Source organism: Boleophthalmus pectinirostris, unplaced genomic scaffold, assembly GCF_026225935.1.
Source record: "Boleophthalmus pectinirostris isolate CB_2022bp ecotype Guang Dong unplaced genomic scaffold, ASM2622593v1 HiC_scaffold_11, whole genome shotgun sequence".
In the NCBI taxonomy this organism is placed as follows: Eukaryota; Metazoa; Chordata; class Actinopteri; order Gobiiformes; family Gobiidae; genus Boleophthalmus; species Boleophthalmus pectinirostris.
In genome coordinates this window covers 3,114,433-3,136,189 of record NW_026570994.1, presented here as the reverse complement: position 1 = coordinate 3,136,189, position 21,757 = coordinate 3,114,433, and the positions used below count along the sequence as shown (strand labels likewise).

The 21,757-nt window shown below is 39.1% G+C and overlaps 1 protein-coding gene across 3 annotated transcripts in view; it reads right to left on the bottom strand.

Annotated features, from left to right (window-relative positions):
• LOC110162208 (aryl hydrocarbon receptor-like) overlaps nt 1-19,692 on the bottom strand; it is a 50,369-nt gene extending 30,677 nt beyond the window's left edge. For all 3 annotated transcript variants that reach the window (XM_020927073.2, XM_055166093.1, XM_055166098.1), the window contains exons 1-2: nt 19,297-19,692; nt 2,855-3,042 (exon numbers count right to left, since the gene is read on the bottom strand). In XM_020927073.2, coding sequence (XP_020782732.2) covers nt 2,855-3,042; nt 19,297-19,349 — 241 coding nt within the window. In that variant the 5' untranslated portion in view covers nt 19,350-19,692. The remainder of the gene's footprint in view (nt 1-2,854; nt 3,043-19,296) is intronic.
• Between the last annotated feature and the right edge of the window lie 2,065 nt (nt 19,693-21,757).

Here is a 21,757-nt window from a genome sequence, read left to right as displayed (position 1 = left end):
GCCGCTTTAAAGAGTAACTGTCCGTAACATATCTGATTTATAGTTTCAAGTTAATGAATTTGAAGGACAGAACAATAAATAATGCACAAAAACTGGTATTTTCAAAGATAGAAACAAAAATGAGACAAACTAAATCATATCTGAAGAAGTGGAGCAAAAAAAAAAAAGTTCAACAAGTAGGAGTACTGTTATTTCAACCAAAATATTACAAAATAAGAAGTATGCTGCTAGAAGTACTCTGGAAAGTATCATTTCTTATGCCTGATTCCAAATAGAAAGCTAAATCCAAACATCAGGCCGAGGAAGAGTCAGATTTGTGGAGAGGCAAGCCCGTTCAGAGTACGGACACATGTTGCTCAGCGCAGTGTAATTATTTGTTTTTGTTCACTTCAAATTAGTTCAGTTACTCTTACAATTATTTTTCCAAATACCTTTTTACTACCCGCTTATTAACTATTGTGCTCTGGACTTAAAGCATTTTCATATTGTCATTGTGGTTGTGATTTCGAAATCATATTCAGTATCCAGTATCAAACTTTCTCCTTAGTTCTGACATGGATGTTTGAAATGTTAGTATCGAGACAACACTCCTCACAGAAAAAAAAAGAAAGAAAAAACTCTGTGGAAATCACTCCAACAGATTGCTTAAAGGTGCATTGTGTAACTTTTCTAGAGGAGGGTTCATTAAATACTTTTCTCCATGTACATGTAGTGTTTTGTCTGGAATGTTTCACAGTATGACATTTTTTCTCACCTTTCTATCTTCATGGAGACCAAACCAGACCAAGTTACAGGTCAGGTCTATGGAGAGGCGACCACACAGTCAGAATGTCTGTTTTTGTAAGTATTTTTGAGCTGTAAAACCCCCTGTAATGAATAAATGTAAAGTAGAGCTGTTTAATACAAAGTTGAAAAAGTTGAAGGGCTCAAAAATTACAAAATAATCCAAAGCCTTTAACAGCCCAATGAAGATAAAGTTAAAATCACACCAGCGTGTTTCGGCTCTTCGGATTCATCAGGGCAAACTCGAGATGGATATCACAGAGCAGATTTGAAGTCATAAGTGTAGGTCACATGTTCAGAGCCTTGGTGCATGATGGGACATGTCGGCTGAACGGATCTTAGCTACGAGCTATTTAAACTACAACTACTACTCTTTGTCTTCATGAAACTGTTAAAAAGATCAGCCCTCCAATATATTACACAAATTATATATGTTGTATGTTTAGCACTTTTGTATTGTTGTTTTTTCACTATATATTTTTATAATATGTATTTTTCTGTGTATAGACGAGTTTCAGCTGACATCATTGTTATTAAAAGCCCACGTTGCATGCTGGGAAATATTTTGTTCGGAGGCAAGAAACAGGATAGCGTCAAACACAGTGCGTAACCTCGTGTATTTATCCCCAATAATGGTAAATTCCTGCTGCATTATCGGATGCACAAATAGAAGCACGGAAGAAGGAAAATGTCTTTTTCGTATTCTGAGTGAAAAGAACCGCTAACGGTGAATTAAACGGCCTTTTGTCGGGGTTGAAAAGGGTGATTTGTCGTCCGTCGATGTTTATGACCAATTTCTGGTCAAATGGTCTTGGGTCGTCTGCCGTTAGAGTGAATAAATAACCGGGATCAATACTCTTTACGTGCTTTCTCACTCCGTCCGTCATGCTGAATTAGTGTTTCTTGCCGCCGACCAAAATAATTCCCAGCATGCAACGCATGCTTTTGTCAACAATGAAACTCACCTGTTGGTTGTTGGGAATTCAACTATGTACCGTATTTTTCGGATTGTAAATTGCACATTTTTCATGGTTTGGGTGTTTCCTGTGACTTATATATTAAAATTATTCACACTGAAGCGGTGAGAGGTTCTAGTCTTGTGTGTTATTATCTGCTGCTCCTGTTCCTCCTGTACCACTGTCACTTCACTCTACTGCACATGTCTCCTGCAGAAAGAGCCTCTGTCCTGTCTGTATCATGTCAGTCGATCACACCATTACTTCTGTACCACTGAACAATTTAACATTTAAACAAACATAAAGACAACTGAAACCATCCTGTCGGGATTCAGAAAGTCCGGAATAATTCTAACTGGAACTGATGCTGAGTCTGACGACAGCGACACAGAAGAGGAAGCGGCGCTCTGTTTACCTCCAAAGGTCAAGGCCGAGTTGTTCAGAAGTGACACCGAGGATGAAGAATTGAATGGATTTAGTGATTTGGAGTGAGATGGAGAGTTTGGTAAACTTGTTCTGTTCTGTTCTTTATGTTATAGTTATATGTGACGTTATATGTTCATATGTGACGTTAACAGTCTGTTGTTCTTTATTCTATTGCTATTACTACAACTTGATTTTACACAGGAAATGTCAGTTCCTGGTTCCTAAATTTCCCCCAAAAAGTGCAACTTATAGTTCATTGTGACTTACATGTGTTTTTTTCTTCTTCATTCGTCAGACATTGCAATTTATAGTCCAAAAAATACTGTATATCTTGTAGTTTAAACAGCTTGTAGCTCAAATCTGTTCTGCTTTCATGTCCCATCATGCACCAGGGGACTGTGTTTAACTTTATCTGCCATGTGGTATTAAAGGCTTGTAATTATTTTGTACTTTTTGAGTCCCTGTTGTATTTGAGACTAGTCCCTGTACTGAAGATCACCAAAAGGACAATTTTACACAATCTCTACACTTCCAAAGTAGCACTCATGTCCCCTGAAGTGTTGTAGAGCTGTTTAATGTCATATTGTGGAACATTTCAATCAGAGCAATGACATATCCACAGAAACAAGCAGGTGACGGACCCTCCACCAGAAAATTTACACCTTTAAAACAGACTGAGATGCACTGACCGTTGAAGAAGCTCTTGACCTTGAGGTAGCCCACGCTGAGTCGCAGCACCGAGAGTTTGTCCAGGCGAGAGCGCACCTCCTCACTGAAGGGCAGCAGGCTGGTCAGTTTGTCCAGTTCTCCGTTCAGCCGGTCCCTGTGGCGCTTGGATGGGTTGGATTTGGCGCCTTCTGGGGGAGGGGCTTTGGGGCTGGGGGCAGAGAAGGCACGAGGGGTTAGAAACTGTTGAAACTGATGCAGAAACTGATATTAAAGGTCCTAAGGAGTTAGAGTTTTGTTGTGTTTCATTTGAGTTATCCTGGTCTATTAGCTGGCTCCTTTTTATGTTTAGTTCAGTAGAGATTGGCAATAGATGCATCATAAATTTTGGACTTCCGGTCATACTGGGAAGGATTTTCTGAAAAAGTGCATCAAACCTCCATGTTTGTTTTCCCAGTGGGATGTGTCTATTGACAAAGTCGATCTTTTCAAGTCTCTTGAACCATATCACTTTTGTTTCTGGTTCTGATATTGTCATATTTTAGTTACAGGATTTGGACATCGTAATTGTGTGGTTGTTGGATCCTAACAGTGGAAAATTGCTCGAGAAATGGGCTTCGGAAGTTTGAGAACTCCATAAACGCAAAAGGGAATCAGATGTGTGTGAATCTATGTGAAACCTCTGTTCAAACTGTTTCTCTTCCCAACGGAATTGAAAAATAGTGAAAGGTGAAGGTGATGGGCAGGATTGATCCACAGGAACAACCAAAAAAGAAACCTTTGACTGCCTAAATCATCCTGAGTTTGCAGAGAACATTTTGTATGTGGAGCGACAACAAAGCAAAATCCCGTTTGTTAAGTGAGAGGAGCAGAAGACAAACAGACTGAGCTGCACTTTCTTGTTCTTGTGGTTTTACAGCAACACGTCTTGGTCTCTTTGCAGTGGAAGATGTTTCTTGGTGAACAGTTGGTGCCTTTCCCTTTGGCGTTGACTTTTTAAATTCGTAACCAAGGTTGAGTGAGGGATCCGGATTCTGCTTTGTTGGCGCTCCACATACAAAATGTTTGCTGCAAACTTGGGATGATTTAGGCACTCAAAGGTTTCCTTTTTGGTCCTTACTGTGGATCAATCCTGCCCATCACCTTCACCGTTCACTGTTTTTCAATTCCGTTGGGAAGGGAAACAATTTGAATGGAGGTTTGCAGTGACACACATCTGATTCCCTTTTGCATTTATGGAGTTCACAAACTTCCGCTGTTAGGATCCAACAACCACACCATTACGATGTCTGAATCCCAAAACTAAAATATGACAATATCAGAACCAGAAACAAAAGCGAAATGGTTCTAAAGACTTGAAAAGAAATCAGTCGGTGACCGGAAGTCTGAAATTCTTGATGCATCTATTCCAGGGCTGAAATTCTCCATGATTCTAGTGAAGGTGTATGTAGTTTAAAAACACAGTGGAGCACTTCCTGTATTACCGCATGACATCACAAGGTGGAACAGCGTGTGTGCAGTTTAAGAGAAGAAATCATCTTAAATATTCCGGGTTTGTGTGTAAAACATGTGAATGAAACAATTTACAATAATGTTTCCTCCTAAATTTCCTTCTCAATTGTGTTTTGTTTCATTCACACATGTTTGAAGAATAAGATTGCAACAATAAAAAAAAAACAAAAAAAAACATACTTTGATGATCGTAATCATTATCCAGACTCTCCAGATTGTAAAACACCTTTAATAACAAATAGAGCAGCGCAGGACTGGGCAAGTAATCTAATGAATTTGATTAATTTGTGTTTTTAATAATCCTGATTTTGAAAAATGACAAAGTTGTGAAATGGAGGACTATTATGAAAGACGTTTACTCTTGACTTCTCCTTCTCCAGACAACAATGAAAATGAATAAAGAGCTTTCCCTGTTTGAAAGACAGAGGCATTATTAAATCAAAATGTCAAAAAAAGAATAAACAACGTCTGATTTTCATCAATAACACACTTTAATCACAAATTTTCTCTATTTAGAAGTCTTCAATCAGCAGATTTCACTCTTTATTTGGGTGATAATGTTTATTTAAAGTCTCAATGTACAATAGAAATAATAATTTTGACTTTTCAAATGGAAAAATGAATCACTGACTACACAACTACTAAAATATTTGTTAGATTTAGTCAGACCTGCTCTTATTTATTTATTGATTCATATTAAACCCCACAGGAGGACTATTCTACATGTTTTAGTGGTAGAGGAAACCAGCGCACCCTGAGGAAACCTACGCAGACACAGGGTGAACACGCTCCACACGAAAAGGCCTCGCACCGTCCCACAATCCACTTTGCCATCGTGCTCTTCATAATGCTCTGTTCCACTTTGTGATGTCAGAACCAAACTTAAAGAGGCTCTGTGTGCGTATCAAGGAACATTCCATGATCTAACATTAGTTATCTCTTCCTGGAGAAAAGCGGTGAATACCAGGCTAAATTAAAGAGCAGATCTGTGAAAGTTGTGACAAGTGCTTTTAAACTCATCATGGTGAATAATTAAGATGCTCAGAAAACATAAAGTAAGTGATGAAGAACTTTGGAGATGTGCAAATATAACCTGACATTTATTCCGTCCTTTGACACACAAGTTCAGTTTCACCGGATGGAGCAAAACCACAAGTCACACTCCACCAACTCAGACCTGAACCACTACCTGTGCAGGCCACTCTATGAATATGTGTATGTGTATGTGTATGTGTATGTGTATGTGTATATGGGCACGTTAATGTGTTAATTTTGCGTTAACTAATGACTTCATTAACAGTAGCTTTTATTTTGAAGAAGTCCATGATGAGTGAGTCCAGAGTGTTGTTTACTGCTGCGACGCTCACAGGAAACAGAAAAGAAAAGCGAGAAAGAAAGCGGGATAAACAAACATGAAGAAGGTTCAGAACTTTTACATGACCATTTTCATTTTAAAGTTCTTCATACAGCACAATCAACACAAAGTCATTTATAACCACTGCGACGCTGAATTGTCTTATCACTGGAGTTTCATGCTTCAGCAGATCGAGATGCAACGTGTCAGAGCCGTGGCTCCACACACACATTACCACGACACCATGCCAGTGATCACATTCTTAATAATAATATTCTTGTATGTCTTTGCAACTGGCTTCATGCAGAGGAGTAAAAAAAAAGTACTAAGAAATGACAAACTGCACTAAAAGTGTTTCCTGGGTGTGTGTTCTGTTTTCTGGAGAGAGTTTTTACTGAGATCCTTATTTTTATATCAAACAGGAAACATTAAAGGCCTGTCAGTGGAAATACACTTCAGTTTTCTATTTCATTTCATTAGATTGTTTTAGTTGAGATTTACACTGAATACAGGAACTCATGTGACATATGCCATTAAGATTTTAACATTTTTGCCCAGCCCTAGTATATGTATATGTAAATGTAAATGTAAATGTATGTGTATATGTATATGTAAATGTATGTGTATATGTATTTGTATGTGTATGTATGTGTATGCATGTGTATGTGTATGTATGTGTATGTATATGTATGTGTATATGTATGTGTATGTATGTATGTGTATGTATGTGTATGTATATGTATGTGTATATGTATGTATATGTATGTGTATGTATGTGTATGTGTATATGTATGTGTATATGTATGTATATGTATATGTATGTTTATGTGTACATATACATAGGCTCTGACGCTCTTTGTGTTAAACTCAGAGAGTGTGAACTGTTTGGAGTCCTGTGGAAACAATCGGAGGAGCATTTCTCCTGGGATGGTCGCCAGGGAAACAGGCCCAAAGTGAACGCAGTACCAGGAACACAGCAGCAAACATCACAGGGTCAGAGGGGGCCATTAGGGTCAAAAGGGGGTCACGGGGTCAGAGGGGTCACAGGGGTCACAGGGTCAGACGGGTCAAGTCCAGGGGCACTTTCTACTACTGTACAGAAGTCAGATAGAGCCCATCGTGACAGAATACAGGCCATCTGTAAAGCATCTTTGATTGTCCAAAAACACTATATAAACATAATGTATTATTCTTATCTAAAAACATTAACAGAGCCTGTTGTATGATGACTGTCCAGGGACTTTTGGTCAGTCACATGATGAGAATGAGCCTGGTGTCGCTGTGTGAGGGTTGAGCTCGACACAGGGACAGGTCTGGACTCACACGTGGCGCGGTAATAACATTAGAACAGGCTCAACATGCACAAAGCTGCACTGTGTCACTTTTTTGGAGGAGCAGTGCCCACTTGTATCCACCGAGCTGCTGTTAGTCGCCTAGAATATTAAACCTACATCATAAGACAAGCAGGAGATGGCACCGGGCCACATTACAGGTCAGATCTGAGGACAGGCGAGCCCACTGACAGTAATGCAGAGTGTTTTTCCATTGGTTTGCTTTGGAGCTGATGGGTACAGGTGAAAGTGTCTCCAGTGTCTTAAATGAACCGCACCCAGCCCCGAACTCAATGGCACGTCTCGAGTTTAGCCTTAAGCGGCTAAATACCTCTGACCATGTGCAGTCGTGCTCTGGGCTAATGGACCGAGAGCCCGACCAATCACAGGAAGCCAAAGCTGAGAGTAAAAAGCTGGAAAAAAACGGAACTGAGAGTCTATTTACACTAGAACGCTTGTGGGTAAAAACGACAAAATATTTTATCGGAAGTGCCTTTCGTTTAGACGGTGACGGCGTTTTTGGGCCTTAAAAACACATATATGGCACGACAGCATTATTTTATAGTTGGGTGAAAATATACTATGTCTATATGTATCCAGATATTCTTCTTACTTTTCTATTATTATTCTATGACTGTTGTATGATGATTACTATTTCATTATTACTAGTTTTATTATTATTACACAATATGATTGTCTTTGTTTTTTGAATTATGGGGTTTTGCGTGCACTGTTTCTTTATGACAGTAAAGAAACAGTGCAACAGTAAAAAAGGCATACATTGACATTTGTTTAGGTAAAATTATTACTGATGCAACGATATTCAAATTTCTCGATATGTTATTTTCATGATATACATCCCACGGTATGATATTTATTGTGATATTTTATAACTTTTTCTTTTTAAAATGCCTTGATGAAACTTCTGTTCTGTCATAAATCACAAAATTTCGATTTAACGTGCTTAAAAATTATGATTCTTTTATTATTTGTATTACTTTTCCTGTAGTCTGCGCTGTAATGGAGCAAAGGATCATGGGATATGTAGTTCACTTAGTTTTTTAAAGTTATTACTGCACCAAAACGATGAATTTAAGCAAAAAGACATGTAATTCGATATATTGTGATGGTCCATGGGATTATTGTGCGACTTTTGACGAGGTAGATAAAGTAAAATACAAAAAAGTTGCTTAAAAATGACCAAAAAACAAAGAAAATGTGACTATACTGCCTCATGTTCGTTATGAATGATCTCTGCATAACAGTTTTCCTTAATGACGCACTCGTTTCACAATTTTATTATTACCAAACACCAAAAAAAAGGGTATGTCCCAGTTTGTTTATTTTGAAAATCTGGTCACGTTACCTGAGGGGTACGACCTGACTTTCGCTTTAGGAAAGGCGCGGCTACACAACGAGACGATCGGACAAGAGAGAGAAAACGCAGAAAATTAAGATGACAAAAAGCAGATAGAACGAGAAAAAAGACATACTTCTGCAAAACAAACCTAGCACGTTAGGAATAGCTGTGTCCTTTTATCCAGGCACAGCACTCACGCCAAGAAAATATAATATTTCCAGAGCATAATACATCTAACATGAGCCAAACCCACTGTATTACATTAGGAGGTTTCAACGCCGCGCAGAGAAGTGAAAGAAATGCAGACTGGAAGTAGTTTCTTGCTTTAACCGTGTCTTCCAGAGCCACAAACTTGGAATTACTAAATCGTGAAATGTTGAAATTGGCCCTTTGATTAAAAAGTATAATTCAGGTACCGTTTAGACTGTATTTATGAAGAAAACAGGAGTTATGTGTGGATGACGTCGGTTGCTCACGTAGCAGACCCCTGGACCCGGAGCATGGAAACACAACTTGGCTGGAGCTGGCCCCGCCAAACGGAGCCACACCAAGGCAACGCCGAGTTTACCAGGGCCAACCAAACAAACCGACGCATGCTTTTCAAGTTTTTTTCAGCTTTAAATACACCAGTAACTGAAGAAACGCGAGTTAGATACTTTTAAAGGTGGAGTGTCCTTTAAATGCTTTTCTTCATGGAGACGTTAGCGCCTGGAATGTTTCAAATTATGGCAATTGACCTTTAATCTTCATGGAGACCAAATCATACCGAGTTACGGGTCAGATCTGTGGAGCGGCGACTCCACTCACAGTCAGAATGTCTGTTTTTCTAGGTATTTTTGAGCTGCAAAACCACCTGTGATTGAATAAATGTAAAGTAGAGCCGTTTATTGTCACACTGTGGAAAATTCCAGGAAGAGAAGTGACATCTCCATAGAAACAAGCAGGTGACAGACCCCCAACCAAAAAGTTACACAGTGCACCTATCTGCATGGAGACAAGAAGGTAGAGGGAACCTCAACAGAGAAGTTACATACTGCACCTTGGTCCAACAGGCTTCATTATCTGTCTGTCAAAAGTAGAGCCCGACCGATATGGATATTTCTGCAGCCGATATGATACCGATAAAAAGGGAGTTGGAGATGCTGGTAGCCGATATAAAAGCCGATATATTTAGTGATGTAAATATTCACTGTAAATCTTCAACTGATTATAAAACTTAGGTTTGGCTCTACTGGGTTTTAAGTTGGGTTTATTTATGCCTCATTTACTGTTATTCTGCCTCTTTACAGTCATATTTATAGACAGAAGGTCGGCCAAAGAAAGTAAGTAAACCACAGGTATTAGCCTTCAGCGGTAAATGCGTGTGCCGCGGTAATTCATTATATGCATAACTGCTGATCATTCACACCTCTATTCACAGGTCATTCACGCTTAACCTGATCAATGAGAAAGAACCAAAAGTATCTCCAAAACTGACAAATTTGCAACACTCAGCGCTCACACAAGCACCTCTCAGATCACAAATCTGCACAAACAAGTGTCCTTTTACAGGATTAAAAACAATCGTCCGTAAAAAGAATATAATTCAACATGTTGACAGCAGCTGCATGTGTCCTCTGTCTGTGGGACGGTCCTCTGTCTGTGGGACGGTCCTCTGTCTGTGGGACGGTCCTCTGTCTGTGGGACGGTCCTCTGTCTGTGGGACGGTCCTCTGTCTGTGGGACGGTCCTCTGTCTGAGGGACGGTCCTCTGTCTGTGGGACGGTCCTCTGTCTGAGGGACGGTCCTCTGTCTGTGGGACGGTCCTCTGTCTGTCCTCTTTTCTCCGCACTTGTGCTTTGATAAAAACAGCAGTAGTTTTGTTTATCAAATCAAATCAAATGTATTTGTATAGCACATTTAAAACAGCCAAAGCTTACCAAAGTTTTGAGCAAGGATTTAAAGTGCTCCAGTGTTTGTGCAGTTTTAATGTGCAATGGCAAAGTGTTTCACAGTCGTGGAACGACCACAGAGAAGGCCCTATCACCTCTGGTCCTCAGTCTGGTCCTGGGGACAACCAGGAGGTGCTGGTCTGCAGAGCGCAAACCTCTGGATGGGACATGTGGCTGAAGGAGTTCAAATAATTAGGAAAGTGCCATTCCATTAAGACTCTTAAAACCAATCATAACAATTTTAAAATGGATTTTTAAATGTACGGGGAGCCTAAGCTTTGCTGGAAGTTCACTTTAATTTCTCGTCAGTGTCGTGAATCAGACACAAGAGCGTTTAAATCAGCGCGTCAGTGTTGTGCATGTGGATCTACGGCTGTGCACTGGTGTAAACAAGAAAATGTGAGTGACATGACTCTGGAGGTGCGTTTAGGGGCAGTACGGCATCAGAGACACAGATCAGTTACTCTTCAGATAAATAATGATGCGGTGTCACATATTAGGACAATTATCTGTCTGTAAATTGGATTAATGGACATAATATAAACTTTATAACAAGGTGAAACAGGCCCAGGTGGACTATCAGCCCAGATCAGCAACATTTAGCCGATGTCTACAAGTGCCCATGTCGGCCATCTGATATATCGGTCGAGCCCTTGTCAAAAGTATCGAATATCGAAAAATTACTATTACTATTACTGAAAATACATACTCAACTTAGTAACAATACTGAAAAAAATCCCATAAACAACACAACCACTGTCATTTTGTGCTGAAAAAATTGTATTGAGTATCGAGTCTTTTCCTTAGAATCGAAATCGAGTCTGAAATGTTAGTATCTGGTACTACTCACACTTTTCAAACGATCTGTATACGCCATAGCATTAGTACTTTTAGTAACACAACTTTACTTTGTCTATATATAGAATTAATTTCTGTATGGTGAAGGCTTTTTGAGCACTGAAATAACTACTGTGTGGGGGAAATATATAGACTTTAATAACACAGGAGCGGCACTTTTTGGATTACCACCAGATGACATCATGGTGTGGGAAGTGTTTTGGAGAGGGGAGTAGATTTGTCAAAAGTATTCAGAATCAGATACTAACCGATACCAAAACTAGATACTCATTTGAGCCAGTACCAATTCTAAAAAAAAAAAAAAAAAAAAAGGCTCATTTACAGAAACAAACCAAACCTGAATAGTTTTAAAATGACTCCATGATTTGCCTGGAAAGTTCCATATTATGACAACATTCCAGGCAGAGTTTTAACATCTCCATGGATACAAGAAGGGAGTAGGAATGTCAAAGGTATGAATAATCACATACTAACAAATAAGTATCTGGTTTTAATTCTAGATTTTCAATTCAACATCCTCAGGCCACATAATATAAAAGAAAGTGCTATGATTTAACGTTGAAATTCTGGCATTTAAATAAAGACAGTTTTTTAAATTATCATTGTACAATCGGTATCGAATATCAAGTCTATTCCTTAGTATCAAAATCAAGTTTGAAATGGAAATGAAGATAGTACAGTGCGTGCGCCTTTAAGGTTCATTTTGCCTTCTTAAAAATAGTCCTCTTTGTGAATGTGATGGTTTTTAGTATCGATACCTGCTCAAATAGTTTCGATACCAGTTTTAATATCTGATTTTTGATACTTTTAACAACCCTAGGCCACATTATATAAAAGAAATATAAAAACACTACCATTTATTAGGGGTGGAAGACAAAAATCCATTCAGTGATATATTGTGATACTTCATTGCACAGTTCTTGAATCAATTCAAAATGCATCTGAATTGATTTTTTAAATAATATTTTTCACTAACATTTATTAGTTGCATTTATGGGTGTGCAAAAATACCAAAATATTGATATATTGTATCGTTTAATGTGATAATACAGTATCAATATGGTGGGCTGCTGTATCGATATATCACCAAGAGTATTTTTTGGTATGTTTTGCTAAATTATTTTGTTACAGCTACAGTTTTGTTGTTTGTTTAGAGCACGGGTGTCAAACTCAAATTCACAGAGGCCAAAATTAAAAACTGGGACTAAGTCATGGGCCAAACTAAATATTTATTGAAAAATTTCAACAACATCTGCATGTTTTCTCTTCTTTCGAGATATGTAGTGTTAAACCTTTTCTTATTCAAATAAATGTCTCATAATAGTTTTACTTAAACACTGAATCCAGAACAAGCAGAATATAAAATAATAACAACATTTTAAATAAATCATTTCTCTATAGTCGATCTGTAGCCTGTGGAGCAGCTCTAATACATGTTTGATATGATCTCACGGGCCAAATATAATTATATTGCAGGCCAAATTTGGCCCCTGAGCCTGAGATTGACATGTCTGGTTTAGAGGAAAAAAACTCGTTTATGTGGCACATTTGACATTTTCACTGTTTCAAGGATTAAAATGTTTGTGTTTCATATGAACTTTGCACAAGAAGTGGTTTAAGAAAGACTTTTAGTGTCACAGACATAATTTAGCCTTTATTTTTATTGAACCGTATCAATTTGAAATATATTGTATCGAACTGAAAGTGCACTGTATCGAGATATGTATCGTCTCAGCAATTTCTTAATGATACCAGCCCTAGTGGCATTTACTGTTCTCGTGATTTAAAAAAGATAATAAATTACATTTCTTACAGTTTGGTTCTTGTGAAAGTGCAGTTCACTCTTCCCATATAGTGTTGAAAATCAGAGTCTATTGTCTGAAGACAGCATGTTTTTATTATAATTGTGGTATCAGAATCAGGATTTAGTATCAAAATCAAGTTTGGAGTTTTAGGATGTGACAGAAATAGAAGGCACATGATAATCACACACGTCTGAGTAAAAATGTATTATTAGTCTGTCTACATCTCCAAAGGGACGATATCACGCTTTATCCTCATCTATGTTAGAATCTTGTCAAAAACACACCTGGACTTATGTTTTGTTTCACTGACACAAGTTTAACACACAAACCTGCAGATTTTGAGTTCTTCTCTCAAACTGAAATACTGTGTTCCACCTTGTGATGTCACATAGTGGTAGTTTCAAGTTAGTAACAGCTCCTTTTATCTTTAGTTTAGAGATGGGAAATTCCAGAGTTGAAATCAAAATAATTCTAGTGAATTCTGGGTGGGTTGAGTTTAAAAACATTTCCTGTATTGCCACATGACATCACAAGGTGGAAGAGAGTGTTTCAGTTTGAGAGAAAAACTCAGTATATGCAGGGTTTGTGTGTTTAACCTGTGTGAATGAAACAAAACACAACTCCAGGTCTGTTTTTGTCAACATTATAACATAAATGAGAATATGGGGTAATACACACACTTTAGTTTCATTTGAAGCGTCTTATACAGCCCTCTCGGTCAAACTGATTAGATTAGGCTCGTTTATAAAAGTAGGCCTACTGTCAACCTGGATTACATATGACCAAAGGCCGCGCTTGTGGCCTATACACACACACACACACACACACACACACACACACATGCACACGCAGACACACACACTGCGACAACAGCATTTCCCAAAAACGAGTAAAAAAACAACTCCCATAGACTGAAAAAAAAGAGAGGGGGGAGCAGGCAGCCCTCAGCCCTTACACAAACACATACACACATACACACATACATACATACACACATACATTCATACATACACACATACATACATACATACATACATACACACATCCGTTCATACATACATACACACATACAAGCTAGTCCTGGTTTAGTTCTGGTTTAGTCCTGGTTTAGGCCTAGTTCAGTCCTGGTTTAGTTCTGGTTTAGTCCTGGTTTAGACCTGGTTTAGTCCTGGTTTAGACCTGGTTTAGTTCAAGTGTATTCCAGGTTAGTCAATTGGTACATTCCTGGTTTGGTCCAAGTTTAATCTTGGTTTACTCCAGATTTGGTCCATGTTACTACTGGTTTACTCTCATTGCTTTAGTCCTGGTTTAGACCTGGTTTAGTCCTGGTTTAGTTCAAGTACATTCCAGGTTAGTCATACATGGTACATTATTGGTTTGGTCCAAATTTAATCTTGGTTTAGTCCAGATTTGGTCAATGTTATTACTGGTTTATTATCATTGGTTTAGTCTTGGTTTTTAAAACTGGTTTAGTCCTGGTTTAGACCTGATTTAGTTCAAGTGCATTTCGGGTTAGTCAATTAGTGGTTTGGTCCAAATTTAATCTAGGTTTAGTCCAGATTTAGTCATTGGTTTAGTCCTGGTTAGGACCTTGTTTATACTTGGTTTAGTCCTGATTTAGTTCAAGTGCATTCCAGGTAAATTTAATCTTGGTTTAGTCCAGATTTAGTCTATGTTCATACTGGTTTATTATCATTGGTTTAGTCTTGGTTTTTAGACCTGGTTTAGACCTGGTTTAGTCCTGGTTTAGACCTGGTTTAGACCTGGTTTAGACCTGTTTACTTCAAGTGTATTTCAGGTTAGTCATACATGGTACATTCTTAGTTTGGTCCAAATTTAATCTTGGTTTAGTCAAGATTCATTCCATTTCAGTACTAGTTTATTATCATTGGTTTAGTCCTGGTTAAGACCTGGTTTAGTCCTGGTTTAGTCCTGGTTTAGAGCTGGTTTATACTTGGTTTTGTTCAAGTGTATTTTTACATTCCTGGTTTGGTTCAAGTTTAATCTTGGTTTAGTCCTGGTTTAGTCCTAGTTAAGACTTGGTTTAGACCTGGTTTAGTCCTGGTTTAGTCCTAGTTAAGACTTGGTTTAGACCTGGTTTAGTCATGGTTTAGTTCAAGTGCATTTCAGGTTAGTCATACATGATACATTCTTGGTTCGGTCCAAGTTTAATTTTGGTTTAGTCCAGGTTTAGTCCATGTTAGTACTGGTTTATTATCATTGGTTTAGTCCTGGTTTAGATCTGGTTTAGTTCAAGTTTAGTCTTGGTTTATTCCTGGTTTAAACTTGGTTTAGTTCAAGTGTATTTTTATATTCCTGGTTTGGTTCAAGTTTAATCATGGTTTAGTCCACATTTAGTCCATGTTAGTATTATTTATTATTAATGGTTTAGTCCTGGTTTCGTCCTAGTTTAGACTTGGTTTATACTTGGTTTAGTCTTGGTTTAGTTCAAGTGCATTTCAGGTTAGTCATACATGATACATTCATGGTTTGGTCCAACTTTAATCTTGGTTTAGTCCAGGTTCAGTCCACATTATTACTGGTTTATTATTGATGGTTTCTTCCCGGTTTAGTCTTGGATAAGTCCTGCTTTAGTCCGTGTCAGCGCTGGTATATTATCACTGGTTTGGTCTGGGTTCAGTCCTGGTTTAGTTCAAGTGTTTCACAAAAAAAAAAAAAAAAAAAAAAAAAAAACCCGAGTCAAAAACCAACTCCCATAGACTGAAAAGAGAGAGGGAGAGAGAGAGCCACTTTCCCCCCAGAGCAGGCAGCCCTCAGCCCTTACACAAGTTTGCGTGAGACGGAGCTATGTTAATTTGAGTCGAGGGAGGGCCGAAAGAAAACAAGCCGTAGAAAAGGCGAAAAAAAAAAAAAAAAAAAAAAAGACGACGGGAAAAGAGTGAGTTGTGGCAGAGCGGAGGAGGCGGGCGCACGGATCGGGTTACAGGCACCGCTCCCTCCCCCCCCCGTCCTCCCTCGTGGAAACATCGCGTGAGAGCCGCACTGCCTCGGCCCCTGATTGTGATTAATGCAGGTACAGAGCCACACGCACACGCTCCCTCTCCTGACCGCGCTGCTGGCACCGCTCACGGACGCGCCGAACCCCTGGACGCTGCAGGGGCCACGGTCAGACGCGCTCCCAAGTACTGGTGCTGGTTCTGGTCTTTAGTTTTTTAAGTCCCGGTTTTGTTCGTGCGTAATCCAGCCAGAGGAGGCAGTTGGTACGGTCCTGGTTTGGTCCTAGTTGGAGCTTGGTTTAGACAGAAGGCCTCTAAAGCGGAAGGAAATGGTTTAGTCCTGGTTTAGACCTGGTTTAGTCCTGGTCTGGTCCTGGTTTAGTCCTGGTTTAGTCCTGATTAAACTGAAGAGCAGTCCAATTTGATACAGTCCTGGTTTAGTCCTAATTTAATCAAAAACCCAGTCAGAAGTCCTCAAATATGATTGCACTGGTTTAGACCTGGTTTAGTCCTAGTTTATATCTGGTTTGGTTCTGGTTTAGATCTGGTTTAGACCTGGTTTAGTCTTGGTTTGGTCCTAGTTTAATATTGGTTTAGTGAGAAGTCCTCCAATATAACTGCACTGGTTTAGTCCTGGTTTAGACCTGGTCTGGTCCTGGTTTAGACCTGGTTTAGTCCTGGTTAAACTGAAGTGCAGTCCAATTAATACAGTCCTGGTTTGGTCCTAATTTAATTAAAAACCCAGTCAGATGTCCTCAAATATGATTGCACTGGTCTGGTTCTGTTTTAGTCCTGTTTTAGTCCTGGTTTAGACCTGGTTTAATCCTGGTTTAGTCCTGGTTAAATCCAAGTGCAGTCCTGGTTATCACTTGGTAAAGTCCTGGTTTGGTCCTAGTTTAATCTTGGTTTAGACAAAATCCCTTAAATATAACTGCACTGCTTTAGTCCTTGTCTAGACCTGGTTTAGTTCTGGTTTAGTTCAAGTGCAGTCTTTGGCAATTGGTACATTCCTGGCTTGGTCCAAGTTAAATTTTGGTTGAATCAAGATTTAGTCCACGTTAGTTATCCCTGGTTTAGTCCTGGTTTAGTCCTAGTTTTGAGGCTTTTCTTAAACATAAAGGGTTATATTACTCTATTTTCTGACCTACATTTTAACGTTTCCTCGTCACAAACAGTTGAAGTTGTGTTTTGTTTCATTTGCACACGTTTAACGCACAAACCCACGCTCCGTACACCTTCCCTAGACTCACTCGGATGATTTCAGGCCTGGAATCTCTACGAAACAAAAGGTAAACGGTAAAAACACAACACAACCTCCGGGTATGTTTTTGACGCGGAAGAGAGCGAATTTTGCATAATATAAGACTTTTAAACAAGAATAAATCATCATTATAGTGTTAATTTATGTTTTCTTATCAGCAATGGTTTATTTACACCAAAATTCTGGGAGTTCAGTTTTATTTGCTGGATTAAATCGAGTTTATAACATTTTGCGTTTAGATTGTGTGTTGTTTTAGTTTATTTTGTGCACTAGTTTAGTCCTGGGAGTACAGTTCTAGACCAGGTTTAGTCTAGACTCAAAAAACTAGACTTTTTTAAAAAATCTGAAATCATTCCAAGCACCACACAGAGCACGACATATAGAGACCAAAGTTCAGTTGCAAAAATGTAAGATACGTTTCCAGCAAATAATTACCCAGATGAGATAAAACACTCATTTGAGCTGTTAGATTTCTGTACATTTGTTTGTTGGTGAGATTAAGTCCTCAAACTGGAACAATAGGGCCACTGTCAGAGGAGGAACTTCCAAGGAAACAATGAAAGCAACATATAATCCATCGAGGCCTAAAATATTAGCCCCAAACCATCTGCAAACTTGGGCTAACTTCATAAACAAAACCAAAAACCACAAGTGGATTCCGAAGAGAAATGCGATGTATTTTCAACGTGTCAAATAATATAAAATGAGTAAGCAGCAGGAGGAGGAGGAGGAAGAAGAAAAGGAGGAGGAGGTAGCGGTCACCCACGAGCCGGGGGTCAGAGCGGTGTGAGGAGAGGTCACCAAGTCCACACCGGAACACAACAACAACGGAACACAGCCGAACGTGAGAGATGATATGGACGATAACACAGTGCAGACTACAATGGGGACTAAACAAGGCAAGGGTCAGGGGCCCAGGGGGAGTGTAGGCTAGAAGTTAAAAAGTAAAAAAATACAGACAAGTTAAGCTCTGATCTGGTTCAGCTTTTGTTCGTGTTGGTGGCGCGGGTTTAGTCTGGGGTTTGGAGCGGTTTGGTCCTGGTTTTGGTTCAAGTTCAATCCAGGTTACCCAATTAGTGAGACAGTCTTGGTTCATTCTTGGGTAAAATTTAGTCCATGTTAATACTGGTTTCTTATCTTTGGTTTAGTCCTGGTTTAGTTCAAGTTTAACCCAGTGCAATCCTGGTTTGGTCCACGTTTAATCCTGGTTTAGGCCAGATTTAGTTCAGATTGGGCAATTCCTGGTTTGGTCTCATTTTAGTCCACGTTAGTAAACCAAGACTAAACCAAGACTAAACCAAGACCAAACCATGCCCAATTTTTCATTTAGTCTTGGTTTAGTCTTGGTTTATTCCAGTTGGTACATTCCTGGTTTGGTCCACGTTTAATCCTGGTTTAGTCCAGATTTGGTCCAAGTCTTGGTTTAGTTCAGATTGGGCAATGTCTAGTTTGGTCTCATTTTAGTCCATGTTAGTAAACCAAGACTAAACCAAGACTAAACCAAGACCAAACCAAGACCAATTTTTCATTTAGTCTTGGTTTAGTCTTGGTTTTAGCCTTGGTTTGTTCCAGGTTAGTGAGTTGGTACATTCCTGGTTTGGTCCACGTTTAATCTTGGTTTAGTCCAGATTTAGTCCATGTTAGTACTGGTTTATAATTACTGGTTTGGTTCTGGTTTAGTTCATGTGTAAACCAGTCCTGGTTGATCCAAGTTTAATCCTGGTTTAGTTGTCTATGTTAGTTACTAGTTTATTACCATTGTTTAGTTCTGTATTAAACCAGGTTAATTACAGGTTTGACCCGGGTTTAAGATTAGCCCTGATTTAGTCTTCATTTGTCCTGGTAGTTGAGAGTCCTAGACCAGATTTTTTGTCTAGACACGAGATTTTAATCTTGTTTACTTGTAGTTTCGACTTGGAGTTATTTCTGGCTCATGTCCTATTTAGATTTCGATCTGGTTTAGACCTAATGTAGTCGTGGTACAATCCTGATTTAGTCCTGGTTTAGTTCTGATATAGTCCGGGTCATTAGCCTACTTTCTTTGTAAACAATATACAGACGGGCTGCTCTTGCGCGTAAACCAAGACTTCCACTTACATTTTCTGAACGGGCTTCTTCCGCTTCTTCACCGCGTACATCGCCGTGTTCATGGTGCTGATCTGGCGGGGCAAAGCAGCTTAATTCCCGGATCAAGGTCTTCTCACGCGACCGAACCTGAACACGCTTCTCCGAATCACCCAAAAACACTGCAAATCTCTCGGGTAATAATCCTCCTAAGTGTCCGTGGAGCGCTAAACTTGTTGCGCGTAAAACTGGACGCGTCGCGGCCTTGTTCCATGCGTCCTCGGTTCGCGTAATCCGACTTCTCGCACCAAAGGCTCAGCTGAGGCTCGGGTGAAACGGTCTGAATGTGCCCGGAGAGTTTAGTGAAAGTACGGAGGAGTAAAAAAAAAAAAAAAAAGTGCACGTCCCCGCTGCTCGTGCCCGCTCTCGTCTGACAGAAAGGGTGCGGAAGCGACGCGCGCTCCCGTCGCTCACATACGTTTTAAGGAAGTTCCGAAGTTACCCGGGACAGATCTATGTGTTACACTGGTATTACAGGCGCGCATATGTAACAGAAGACCTTAAAAGGAACCTGTTGTGTCTTGTTTTTGTCTTGTTGGACTAACTTTAGCCTATTCAAGTTTTTTCTCGGGCGCGTAAAGTATAAAAGATGAATTAGACGACATTTTTGTGTACGTTTCAAAGATTTCACAACATCCTCAGGTAGTATTAAGTAAAACACCAAAGCATATTTATGAATAAACTGTATGACTAAAAGTAGGTCAAAGATGACTCCTGTGTGCCGTGTGCAGAGGTGGGTAGGACTCATACTTCAGTCATTTTCATTCTACTTCACAGAGTACTTTTCAGACACAATACTCCTACTACACAGGTGGGGAGAGGAGCCAACTAGAGTAACATAGCTTCAAAGTAATGTTACTCAAGTAGAAGTACACAGTAGTGTTCCAGGAAATCACTCAAGTAAGAGTAACTTAAGGAGTAACTGTCAGGACATAACATCTGATTTAGAATTTGAAGTTAATTTAATCTGAAGGACAATACATTACACAACATTCTGGTATTTTCAAAGGATAGACACAAAAATGAGACAAACTCAATTCTATCTGAAGGAGCGGTGCAAAAAACACAAACTTTTACTCTAGTAAGAGCACTGTTACTTCAATAGCAATATTATTCAAGTAGGAGTAAAAGTATACTGCTATGAAAGTACTATTTCTCTAAGAAGTTACTCAAGTAAATGTAACTGAGTACTACCCAGCTTTGACTCTGTACTATCAATTTGACAGTGTAGTATTAATTAAGTAAATGTTGGACTTGCAAGTCATGACTTGGACTCGAGTCAGACTTGAATCACAATTTTTAGGTCTTGAGACTTGACTTTATAAAATGGACTAAGATTTGAGACTTGACTTGAAGGTCAGTGACTTGGGACTTGACTTGGACTTGAAGCCTGTGACTTGAGAAGACTTGAGAGGCACTTTTAAATTTGAATAATTTTTTGTTCTGACTGTGATGATTCAGTCTAAGATCTTGTCAAGACATTTAAAAAAGAAACATTTTCATTTCTACTACTCTTATATATTCTAGAAATACTCATTTATAAATATACTATGATTTTTTTTTAAGTACAATTTAGTTTAAAAATAGTTCATATATTGTGGCCATACCAGCTTGTCAAACTCTGAGCCCGTCAGATCTCAGGAGCTCAGCAGGGCTGGGCCTGGTCAGTACTTGGATGGGAGATCCACAGGAGGGCCAGTCACAACAAACTGTTGTTGTGTCCTTAGGCAAGACACTTAACCCACATTGCCTAATATGAAAGTGGTGAGTGATGGTGGTGGTCGGAGAGACCGATGGCGCCGATTGACATGGCAGCTGTGCTTCTGTCAGTCTGCCCCAGGGCAGCTGTGGCTACAATAGTAGTTTACCATCACCGGTTGTGGAGAAAAAAAGAATAATGAATCTATAAAAATGCTCTGTAACGTGTCTTTGCGACATATGTTTGTGAAAAGTGCTACATAAATAAAGACTTACTTATAAATTGCAGAAAACTAACTATATTTGGTATTTTTGTTTAAAGACTTGAAATGACTTGAAGCTCAAAGCAGACGACTTGGACTTAATTTGGATTTATGGGCCAGTGACTCAAGACTCGACTTGGACTTGCAGGTATTGGACTTGGGACTTGACTCGGACTTGAGTTCATAGACTTTAGACTTACTTGAGACTTACAAAACGATGACTTGGTTCCACCTCTGTAAGTGACAAAGGTTTTATGTGACAATATGAAATGATTTGGACATTTGTCTTACTTTCTCTCATTTTCACAGACTGTCTTTGAAAACACCAGATTTTGTGCATTATTAAGGTTTTATCCCTCACATTACATTCATTTCAAATTATAAATCTGATGTTATGTCTAGTTACTCTAACAAGTACTAAGAAGGTCCTACAGCGGTCTGTGGGTGTGTACTAGTCTATGTTCTCTAATACT